This window comes from Molothrus aeneus, chromosome 17 (genome assembly GCF_037042795.1).
Source record: "Molothrus aeneus isolate 106 chromosome 17, BPBGC_Maene_1.0, whole genome shotgun sequence".
In the NCBI taxonomy this organism is placed as follows: domain Eukaryota; kingdom Metazoa; phylum Chordata; class Aves; order Passeriformes; family Icteridae; genus Molothrus; species Molothrus aeneus.
The window spans coordinates 1,848,699-1,861,286 of NC_089662.1; the positions used below are offsets into that span (position 1 = coordinate 1,848,699).

The window sequence follows — 12,588 nt, forward strand, 5'->3', positions numbered from 1 at the left end:
TGCATCTGAGCAGCCAAGAGGGGCCCCATGGCAGCTACACCCCAGGTCCTGCTGAAGGACAGGGACTTCAAACACAGCTTCACCTGCCACCACCTGCCAGGCACCAAAGCCTAACAGGGCTGGGACTAGCTAAGCAGCCAACAGCTGCTTTCATCCCTATTGAAGAGCACATTCCAGGAAAACCACGAGGTCAGCCCCCACCACTGTGACCATGCCAGCTGCTCCTCACGTGGGGTTGTGTAGATGATTTATCTCTAAATGTGCCCTCTCTTTTTCAGTTGCATCTTGTTTGCTGCATCACTTCTCTGATTTCCCTTGTTTCCTCCAAATTCCAACGTTCTGCTTCATGCTTCCAGCTGCTCTCATCAACATTTTCACGGGAAAACAAACAAATTCTTTATCCCATGGTCCCAGTTAATAAGAGCCGCTCCAGGAGTTCAACCTCCTTCCTACCTGGTTTTGCCCATCTTCATCATAAGATTATATAAATTAAGCTTCCAGAGCTTACTTATGAGAATGCCAGAGAAGGCAGTACAATTATGAAGATAAATCAGCAACCATAAATTGGAAGTACAGTCTTACTTGGCTAAAGAAACTGAATGTCTGAGTGGAACTGTAACTAATATCCAGGGGGAAGGAAACTTTGCATCCACTTTGAAAGCCTATGCAGGAGTCATTCTTCACAACAGAAGAAAACAGAAGGGTTGGTGCATGTGCCCCTGTTACCAAGGGCTCAAGAGGACAAGCAACAGCATCACAGCTATTATGATTACACCAATAATTTTAAGGGATGTGGTAGTGGACATGCTGTCCACAAGGGCAAAATCAGCATGATAATAACAATGCAAAATGATAATGAGTACATAAATCCCAACTAACTATATCCTAGCTGGGATGATAAAGTTGTCAATAACCCCAGTGGATTACCACAAGGCCTCTTTACAAGACAGAAGCTTTCATCAACAGGATATATCACATTCTCCACGTACAAATTGGAGATGGCTGTTTGCATAGAAAGATCTGCTCAAATAATTCTTATTTTTCCTGAGTGGATGAAATTTCATGTGAAACATTTCACTTCTATCCATATAATTTGTACTGCTAGTGAAGACTGCAAAGCAGCTCTTCTGTGGGGTGATAGCTGCTCCCAAACACAGATACTCTGGACCTCTGCAGGTGCCACAATACAGTGAAACAGATGCAGGCTCACAAAAGCAAGGATTCAGACTGGAATAACTGTAATAAAACTGTATGGGTGAGAGAGGTCAGCAAAATGTTCTAAGGATCTATGGCACCAGTTTCAGCATTCTGCTCTGCTGACAGGAGATTTACCTTCGTAACTGCAAGGCTAAGAGAGCTCTAAGGTAGAGGGCTCAACTTTTCCCTTCAACTAAGATGCATTCTTGTCAGGAGTGGAACATTTTACACTGTGGTATTTTGTGGGTTGATGAAAAGATACCATTATTACTTCAATCTTATTTCAAGACTCTTATAATCATTGAACAGATACTGAATGGCAAAACCAGTTCCTTTTTTGCATGTGAATAAATGAGAGCTTTGCTAATGATTTTTCATAGGGCTTTTTTTGTTCTTTTACTGAGGTTTCTTCAATTCCAGACTGATCAACCCTGTTGCCAGAAAATACATATCTTAAGGACAAGTAAGATCATATTTGAAGAAACACTTCCTGTTAAACAGATTATATTGTCCCCTCTAATAACTTATTTTCAATGAAAATTGGCAGTGAACTGAGCAGGAAACCTTTGACCAAGAAGAAACTCTTCAAAGCCCTCCTAAAAGCATTTCAAATAGAACACATCAGAGGTGAGAACCTGAAGCTAGTGAGTACTCCAGCAACAAGGAATAGTGAAACAGAAGGAAACTCCTCCCTAAAGAGGCCTGGATCACCCAGGGAGGAAGCAGGACACCTTCACAATTGCACACCAAAGATAAGGATGCCGGCAAAACCAAATTCCTCACACAACATGTCTATAATGCTCTGACTACAGCCTTACCCCTGTCACCCTCAAAACATCAAACTCTCCTTCTACCACCAACACTTCCCCCACATGGAAGGGTCAAATACAACCCCACCATTCTCAACTTCCTCACTGGTGACTTTTGAAAAGAGCCTGTGCAGCCCAGTCTGTGCAGCACAGTAATCTGAAAGCAAATGCACAGGTGACATCCTCTGAAAAGAAAATCTCAATTCCTCTATCAATTCTTACACAAAGAGCACACCAGCCCCTCAAATACCAATTCATGAACTTTGAGGACACCACTCATGACAGTCATTCAGAACAGCAGAGAAATACATCATGTTTTTGAAAGAGCCACATGGATAAGAATAGCATTAAAAAGCTTTTATAGAAAGAGAGACACTCTACTCATTGTATGCATTGAACTCAAACACCATCCTAAAAACTGCACCAAAAAAAATCCTCAAAGAAGTGTCCACCTATGGTGGAACATTCTACCAAGGGATGGACTATTTTCTGCAGAGCCATCCCTGCCAGCCTTTAAGCTGACTCCCAACCTTGCTAAGCTTATCTCAGAAGGAAGCATTTTGTGCAGAAAATGAGAATAGAAAAAAGCAAGTACAACTTGTCAAAACCTTCCCTTCCACCTTCCTGCAAGGACCTTCTACCCCAGACACCAGCACCCCCAGGTCTCATACATGAGCTTTCCTGGGAAGTCATATTCAATACCTGGGCCTCCCACATTCCCACAGCTGAGCTCAAATAACTGCTGAGACCAGACTGAAGTGGCACAGAGCACTGACACACACAAACACACCTCACTGCTGCAGCTCTCACGTGGTAACCACTCAGTCTCTGACTGTCTCTCACTCCTGATCCTGGAGGGAGCCCTCCAGCCACAAACCTAGGAATAAAACTTGCTAACATTTCAAGACAGCAAAACACTGCTTCTCAGTCACATTATAATTTCCCACAGTCTCCACACTCTCCCCCTCACCACACCCCACCTCCCTTTCTCAGCCTACACCTCCTGTAATCATTTGCACATGCCAGGAAACATTGCTCCTCTTTCCCTGCAAAGACAAGTATTGTCTCATTTCTGCTTTCCTACAAATCAGCACTCCCTCACTGAACCTGACAGCTCCATTTCCTGTCAGAGATGATCTGATACCAACTCACAGCTCTGAGGGATTTTCCCCATTTGCAATCCAGTCTGAAAGCAAGCTGTCACCTTTAAGCCAGGCCTGAAGGTGGCTTGTGTGCCTGAAAGCTTTTTCTTTTAAAACAACGCTCTTTGGTCTAATGAAAGACCATATGTCCTTAGGCATCATGGGCACAACGATACTGCTGCTCTTATATAGTTTAAAAATCAAGACATATTTACAGTCCAAGTAAACTTTTAGTCCTTATCAAAATTTAAAACATGATTTTGAATCCCTAAAGGCCTAAAGACACCTCGTTCTTCCCAAACCAGTAGGACTGTGGAAATTGGAGAGATATTTTGTGAGGCCACTGTGAAATTCTGATTATCAGCCTAAACTTTTTACAAGACATCACTATCCTCAATCAAAGGTTTGAAAATAGAACAGAAAGAGCTCATTGCCTTTAGAGAGTAAGATAAAGCTAGAAAGATGCAGAAACTCTTCATGCTTAATAAGATAAAAAGAGTTGTCCCAATCATCAGTCTCCCTTAACTAATCAGCCAGCCCCAAACTCTGACAGAATAAGGAATTCCAGAGTGTGAGAAAACAAATATGGATCAAAACAAATGGGCAACTCAAATGTCTTCACTCTCAACGTTCTATTCACCTTTACAACTAACTTTATTTGCCCTTGGAAAGTATTCCATTTGATACAATTTCAACACTATTTTATTCATCTTTTCCCTCCCAGAGTTCTGGTTTTTGTAGCAATTAAGGCCCAAATCTTGATAGATGTAAGAAGCCAGCAGACACACTCTTCTCTTCACTCCTAAAATTCACACCATGCACAGCCACAAACAAATAAATACTATTATTTTCCCATTTAAGATAGAATATGTATTTAGAAAGCATCTGAACCACTGTATGGGAGGTGAAAGCTCCACCAAGCAAATACTTTCTAGTTGAAAGCCTGTCAGTGTGTCTGCATCCAACTTATCCTTGCTGGGAAAAATGACCTGCACTCTTACCATCATGATTAGAATTTCCCAGGGTCCATGGCTCATCTGAGTCAAAGTGAGTGTCTCCTCCAATTCCTGGTCCAGGAAAGTAAGCATGAGCCAGGAATCCACCTTCTCCATCAAACGGAGAACTGTCTCCATGGAAACCAGAAGCAAAAAAGATCATAATATCTGCCTCCTTTCTGTCATTTTTAATTTCATGGTAAGGGACCTCTTCAAAGGTAAGTGGTGTCACTCTCTGCCAAACATCAAAGGCCTGACGAATGGCTCTCCTTGTATCAATCTCGCCAACCTTGGGGGTGTAGTTGTGTACACTGTGGGAATGAGAAAGAAGGGATGTTTCAATTTGCAGAATACATCTGAGACTTATCAATACATAACCACTCAGTTTCAACTTCCAACAGGAAGTTTTTTGCAGACGCTACTCTGTGCATGCAAAGTTTGGCTGTTACAAAGAAAGTTACCAACAGAACTACCACCCTGATCTGAATTCTACATTTATTAACAAGAACCTTCATAATGCTTTGGTTGATTTTGGATCATTTCCTAAAAACCTTTCAAATCTGGGTGTAGACAGCTGAGTAACTTGATTTTAAAATGTAAATTACTTCAGATTTTGTCTGAAGTTATGCTAAGATGGAATCTACTATATGAAAAAAAAACGGATCACTAAAATTCATTTTGAGAAACAAACTTGCAGTAAACTACACAACCTTACTTATATGACCTGCTTCATTCTCCAAACTACTTAAAATATTCTAGAGGTCATAAGGGTGATGGATCTGCCAGTTTTGTGCAGCCCAGTCCATGAGAGCTAAAGATACAGAGTTTGGGGAGAGTAAGAGGCATTTAACTGTACCTAAATGTCCCATAGTTCTAAACCTTATGTTAAAAATACTGTTCATGAGATGTTTTGTGCATGTGCACATAATAGCCTCATGACCTATTAAACTTGACTTGGGGAATATAAAGTATCTATGTCATGGGAACAATTTTCAGTCTTTTAATGAAGCTGGCTCAATGTAATATAAACGCACTGTAACACATTCAGTGGTGAATCAAGGCACCCATCATTTGAATGTACACAACAAATACTGAAATTGGAAAGCTAAACAACTACTGGTTTGACAAGGGCAGCAGTGCAGTCCTCTGCAAAGCTCCTTCTCTTGCTCACGGATATGCTCAAGACTTATTTTATTTATATGACTCCATACCACTTTCCCCTATGGCCCAGAAAAAGGTTAGAAGAAGGATCTGATTCTCAGACCTTTGCATACAGAAGGTGTCCCTTTACAATTTGAGTTAAAACAATTATTATTGGTGGAAGCTTTGAACTAGTGCCCAGAACTAGTCCCTCCTCCCCGTCTCTGTAGCCCCTCACTGTAACTTGAAGCATCCTGCTCCTTTCTCAGAATTCTTGGCAGAAAAGACAGAGGGCCCCAGTCCCTGATCCTCTTTCCCTTCACACCATCATGTTCTTTCCTACACATTCTGGTACTTTTCCCATGCTGGTCACTAGCATTTCTACCTCTTCACCACACAACTTCTTTCTGTCTTAGTCTTACCCAACTCTTCTCCTTAATGACTACATCCCTAATTTTCACTCCTTTGCAATCTCCTTTCCCCCTCCAAAAAATTTAAAAGGCTGCAATTTCAACTACAGGGTGGGTTAATTTTAATTTGAAGTGACATTCCTATTGCCAGGAACATCCACTGACCATCTTTCAGAAACTGCCTTCCAAAAGCTTTCAGCCTGACTGACTCAGAACACCTCTCTGGGAAACAACTGCCCCTCTGCAACATGCCCTTGACACCTGTAGCTCACCCCAGCTGGCCTAAGTCTGAATAAAAGCAAGAGTTCTACTACAGGGGCAAAAGTAAAACCTCTGCAAAAATAAATGTTGCAAATCAGTAGAAGGAGAAAGCATCTCATCCCCAAACAGTGATGGTCCTTTTGCTTTAATGGTTTGTTAAAGGTGACACATGATCTAAAGACTAGAGCCTTAGATTTCTAACAGAAGAAAAAAGGCCTTTTACTAAGATTTTTCTACCAAAATTGCACAACTGATGGGTGCAATTCAGGTGCCTTTACTGATCAGTTATTTTCTAATAAATAATAACAGACTTGATAACACTCTTCAGTTACTCCAGTGCTCTGACAGTATTCCCCCCCCATCATATTCTGAGAACGAAAGCCCAGACTAGATATTACAGGGAGGATCCAGTTTCAATTTAAAAGTACTTACAAATTATGCATGCCAAACCAGTACAGACCATTTTTTCCCCATCAAAAAGGGGGAGGGAGGGGGCTGTACCTGTAGGTTATGTGCTTCTGTCTCCACTTCTGCCCAGTGAGTGCATACCGCTTTTTCCTCCGGCTGCGACGCAGGTGGGGATGATCCGGAACTCCACACCGAGGCTTCTTCATCCACCTGCAAGTAAAGGGAAAAAAGCAACAAGCTACACTAAGAGTTTGGAAAAGAGATTCCAAACAGCTCAGGGGGTGACTGGAAGACCTCTGAGAGATGGCCAGTGCTGACATCAAGAAGGGTTCAGTCCTCCCTTTGTCAGGTTTATCCTCTGGGTTCTGCTACCCACCTCTGCTGGCAATCCACACACCAAAACCATTTCACTTTTCCGTGTAGAAACACAGAGTCCAGATCCGGTAGTCCCTATGCTCAACAAGAGCTTAATCACGATAATGCCACAAGAGACCCAAATCAAAATTGCAGGTGGGTGTCCCCTGGGATCAAACTCACCTATCACCTACTGGATCCACTCTCCATTTGGTAAAGTGGTCCTGTGTCACTGAAAAAAATCCAGTTCATACCTCACTAGGCAAAACTGAACAAGTGCAAACACAGCCCTCCCAGATAATAACTAAGGCTTTCATCTGGAGTGACCAGAACAGATCCCTCCAGTCTCTGGGTCACACACACCAAATTCCATTAGGTTCGCCCCATAACCCCTGACTCTTGATGTCACTCATGATGTAGGAAACTCTAGTCTCTACTGCCAAGTGAACTGCAAGAGCAAAGTCCTTTGCACAGGGATCTAGGCAATATTATCACAGAACTTCACTCTCCTTCCCTACCCCCTTTACCTCCAGCCTTGACAGATCTTTTGTTTCTTTCTTACCGCAGCTTCGGGGTGGTCAAACACTCGCAGAGGTTGCCCAGAGAAGTGGCAGAATCTCCATCCTTGAAGATATTAAAAACCCAACTGGAAATAGTCCTGGGCAGCCTGCTCTAAAGGTCCCTGTTTTAGCAGAGGGTCAGAGTAGATGAACTCAAGATGCTCCTTCAATGATTCTCTGACAGAATCAAGGAGAAATAGACTGTTCCTCAAATTACACTTGCTCATGTGGACACACTCCAGAGAAGCCAGAAGTGGCTTATGGAGGAACAAATCTGCCCATCACTGCATGTGGCAGCTGGGGAAAAAGGAGACCAGGGCAGAGGCTGAGGAACTACAGGTACTAGTCTCCACAGGTGCCCAGTCACATCCTTTGAGACTTTGCAGTGCATCCCAGGAGAGCAGAGCCCAGGAATAACACAAGCAATCTCTGGCCACAGCCTCCCCCTAAGCAGACTGGCACTGCCTCAGCCACTGGACTTCTTCAGACATTTCATGCATTTGATCCACTCACTCTGATGGCAAAGGCAAGTGACACAAAGCCCTTAAGAACACTTTGCAGGACATGCCACTGAAGAGCATTCTAGCCAGTGCTGGCCCATTTCTCATAGGACACCAAATTCTCTCCCCCCTCCTCAGTAAGGTTTCTCTCACATCCTTGGCTATCCAGAGGACAACTTTTGGCCTCCAAATGCAGACATTCCTCCGTCAACTGCAGCCAGCCAATGGCAAGTAGTCCACACTTGTGCCTAAACAATGTACATCTTATTCACCAAAAAATATTAACCCCAGACCTTCAGGAAGGGAGAGTCTCCCATCACCAGTAGATGGTTTACAGGACTTTTGGACACCTTTTAAATTAAAACCAACCAGACACACAGACACTGTGCCTCAGCAGAAAATTCTTTCAGAACACACACACCTGCTCCCTATTCAGGCAGCCATGCAGCCCTTTCCTGATTCCGCTTCCTGTATGTAATTCTGGTTGCTTATAAATTTCAATGCAGTCATCTGTTATCGTCTCCCCACCAAGAACAGAGCAAATGAGAGCTGTTATACACATTGCACTGTACCTGACAAGAACCCAAGCTGTGTATATAAAGGCAGCACAGATCTTCCCCACTTACATCACCTCACATTTATCAGCACTGTACATCTTTCAGAAATCCAGGCAACCTGTGGAAATTGGATCTGTCTTGCCCACACAACTGCTGCCACCTTCAAATAAAATCAGTACATCTGAGATTTGCTTTCAGAAATATCAATTCAACCTGAACACACTGTGTTTTTCCAAGTGTCCTTTATTTGTGCTCTTTTGCATTGCTTCTAGCACTTTCCGAAAGAGACCTCAAGCTTACTGTCACTTGTATTCTCCCAGATTATTTCCTGAGTTGTCAGGGTTTTTTTCAGTTCCACTCATATGTTATGATATAATGTTTTCATCATAACCTTACACAAGCCATAGTCTGAATCAGGTTTTCACCTCTTGAGCTTCATGGGAACTCCAGTAGCCTGAACATCAGCATCATCAGGCCCTGACTATAGTCAGAAAATGACCTTCTGTTTTATCCTTACCATTATCATCTAGAAGATAAAGAATTAACAGAGCAGTAGTGCTGACACACCAGCAGGACCTCACACCTCAGCATCTGTTTCCTGTAAGAACACCTTGCCAAGTTCGCAACACTTGCCCTATGCCCAGCTGGCCACATGAATTCACCCACACTCAGCTCAGCCCATTGTTATCAAAGCCAGAACTGCACAGAGACCCCACAGAAAGTGAATTCCCTCCAACAGCCAAATTCCCTGCCGGTTTGCCAGCTCCAGGTACAGGCACAGGAGCATGGGGCTGTTCCAGAGGAAGCTGCAATACCAACCCCTGGGCCTTCAAGGACTTCTTGAGCCAAAGCTTCCAAGGCAGAGCTGCTGAGACTCATGCTGCCCATGGCCCCTAACTCCTCATTTAAACTATATAAATACCCCATTTAACTTAGGCCTGTCTGAACCCTCCACAGCTTGTTCCAGAGCTCAGATACTGCCTGTCTGAAGCCAAGGAACAGAGCTCAGCTACCTGGTTGGAGCTCAGCAGCACTCGAGCTGTCGTCAGCCTGAGCTAATGTCAAGCTGAGAATGTTTATCTGGATCAGTTCCCTGCTTCAACTTACTTCCCAGACATATGGGCCCTGCTCTAATCACATGGTACAAATCCAGCCATCTCCCCTCCTCTCAGCAGAGCAGGTCTGTGGCAAAATATCCACAAAGCTGTAGCTTGCTGCTGCTAATCATCTGTAGCTGAGCTTTATCATAGTCATTCTCTACTGAGCAGTTTGGATACCCCACTCTATTTCCAGGGGAAATCATCACATCAGAAACAACAAAAGACAATTACTTGAAGCAAGATTCAGATACTTATGGTTGATTCCCCCCTCCTTATTTTTTTTAATGGGAACACTAGTAACACTGGATCATCAAAATTTATACTTGGCACTCTTGAGGCACAGACTATTGCATTCCTCCAGCTGCTTGGCATCAAGAAACAAGCAATTTCCAAAAGCAGTGACATCCAGTTCTTGTCCAGATACAGCTGCTCTCCCCAGCTCAGGCTCCAAGCCCTTCACAAGACTCTCCTAAAGAGAGGGAGCTGTCACTCTCAACCCCCTACTCTCGAGCTGGTGGGAGTGGTATCTTTAAACAGCTGTGGTGCACCCCAAGGTGAGAGACCTGCACAACAGGCTCAAGACAAAGCACAAGATGCTTCCAACAGAAGTAAGATCATTTCTTGGTTCCTTCCAAGGCCATGTGATTGACCATGACAGAGACAAATCACCACTTTTGTTCAGCACTATTGTGCCTTCTCTCCAGCATGCTCCAGGATTATATCCTTGCCCAGTTGCTCACAAAACCACAGTTCAGCCCACCAGCTAAAGGCAGACACAAAATTTGCTGAGGCACCATCAGTTGCAGGGTCTGCGGAGGCTGTTTTATGTATTCTCCTTGCTCTCTTTACAGGAAATTACGTATCTTCTACTGAATGGACCCCTACCCAAACTTCCTTTTGGGTACTAAAAAGCATCACCTGTGATGATGCTTCTTTTCATCTCCCACGAGCAGCACCTGCACGGTGCCTTCCACATGCTTGGGTACCAATCTTGGAGGAAAAAAAAGCTCCAGATTTGAGGGCATGTGGGAAAGGAGATGGGAAACTTTAGGCTTCCATAGTAAGTGTAAATAACTCTGATTCTTAAAGTCACTTTAAAGAGACAGAACTTATGATACTGACAGAAGTGACAGAAAAATTCCTAATTGCAATCTCAAAACTCCTAACATAGACTGAAACAATGGCTTAGTAAATGCTTGAGTAATTCAGAGCCCTCGGAGGCAGGCTGCCTTGCCAGCTCTCTTCCTTCTGCTCAGCTTCCACAACCAGGTCTGAGGAAGTGACAGCCCAACACAGCCCAGGCAGATGCCCCTCCAGCTCAAACGACAGGCTCACTGCTAACAGCAATCTGAACCTCTTTTTCCCTTCATCCAAATTCTAGGCAAATTCCACCCTGCCATACAACATATGGACCCACTGACTCAGGACAGATGGAGGCAGAGCAACCCAACATGCCTCCAAAGCACACCAGTGTTTGGTTGGAGCTGAGGTCTCAAGCTTTCGAGACTTGAGTTTCAGAAGAGGTAACTATTTGGGTTTTCCAATCATCAGCCTTTGGGTGTTCATGCACTGATCAAGCCCTGCCCACAAATACAAAGTCATAAAATGTAGGCAATACCTTCCTTTCTTTCAGAAAAACTTTTACTTATTAAAGCAGGGACTCCCATTTGCAGTTTGCACCCTTCCCCTGTCAGCCACAAGGCAGCAGAAGCAGCTCCTTAACTTTCCAAACTAGACCCCAGTATCACAGCTGCTTCTTTCCCCATCCCTTTCCAAATCATCAGCATCCCAAATCCAAGCTTCTACACACCAACTGCACACACAGAGCATTGCTCGATGGCTCTGCTTCAGCATTCACCTACAAACCATGTTATTAATGGCAAACAGATCTCAGATGGAAAATCCCCACCTTTAAAAAGCACTTTGTTTTCAAGTCATTTGAAAATCATACAGGATTCTCTCTGTCCCTCAATGGAGAACAAGGGGCTTTTCCTGTGAGCCAAAGAAGGGAATGCTCCATTCACTGGAGAGATAGTCCCAGCCCAGGATGATCTCCTGTCCAATTCACTAATTTCTTCTATTTCTCCCTCTTCTTGCAGTCTGGAAGGCATAAAACCAAGCCACTTTGTTCTTTACATTATTTGGTTACTTCATGGCCCTTCCTTTTGGGCTACCACGTCCCTTTTGCCAGTAGTGTGCCCTCTGAGGGGAGATGAAGAACCAGGCAGAGCATGCTCTGAAAGGGTCTCCTAATGTAGCAAGGCAGGGCCCAAGCAAGTTCCATCGGGCTTTCTCTTTTTGCTCAGCATGAGATGCTTTTTTCCTCAGAAAGCCTTAGTAAGACCTTCTCTGCATTCTGCTGTAGTTAGCAGATGCTCCCCAGACCAACAGCAGATGGATCCAGCCACTACACGACACCCGGCAGCAGACAAGGAGCTACTTCCACACCACCCTTTGGAGCCCACATTGAAGAGAAGATGAAAAAACAAAGTCCCTGCCAGTCCCAGGCAATTTACACCAATGCATCTGAGCTATCAAAACCCTGATCACAAACAACAACACATGGCCAACATACAGCAGAGAACATCTAATGTCCAACCAATGGCAACTATGGGCAGCTAAGTAGCCTTGACTACCATCATCAGACTACAATAACTCACTTCAGTTCAAACTATGGATCTCCACAAATAACATCTATAGAGATGCACAAATCCATTAATTAGGAAATAGATTAGAAGCCATTTCTGGAGCCAGAAATTCAACCTAAATTCAGACAGAGATGGAAGTAAATTAAACCCTTGATGTCTTCCACTTTGAAAAGCTCACAGGATTCACGCTTTGACTGTGCACCAGCAATGGGGATCTGTGCTCAAAGAACAACAGTAACAAGAGCTTCTCCTCACACTCACAAAAAATACTGTCAGTATGAAATACATGTTTCATACTGAAATATGACAGTGCATTAAGAAAGAGAAAGACAAAAGTAGCCTATATTAATCTTACTCAATAGTTGTCTGGTCCAAAACTCCTGTTACTGGGATTCCATAAAACTGTTGCATAGTGGCAACTGCAGACTGCACAGCTTTTCCTGACTGCAAGGGAGACATTTGGCTGTCAGATGGAAGTAAGTAGCCATAAGTTTTTAACCAACCCTG

The 12,588-nt window shown here is 43.7% G+C and overlaps 1 protein-coding gene across 1 annotated transcript in view; it reads right to left on the bottom strand.

Moving 5' to 3' along the window:
• Positions 1–12,588, bottom strand: part of MMP24 (matrix metallopeptidase 24) — a 41,960-nt gene that overhangs the window by 26,913 nt on the left and 2,459 nt on the right. The window contains exons 2-4 of the mRNA XM_066561812.1: positions 12,437–12,585; positions 6,456–6,572; positions 4,150–4,454 (exon numbers count right to left, since the gene is read on the bottom strand). Of these exons, the coding sequence (XP_066417909.1) occupies positions 4,150–4,454; positions 6,456–6,572; positions 12,437–12,585 (571 nt within the window). The remainder of the gene's footprint in view (positions 1–4,149; positions 4,455–6,455; positions 6,573–12,436; positions 12,586–12,588) is intronic.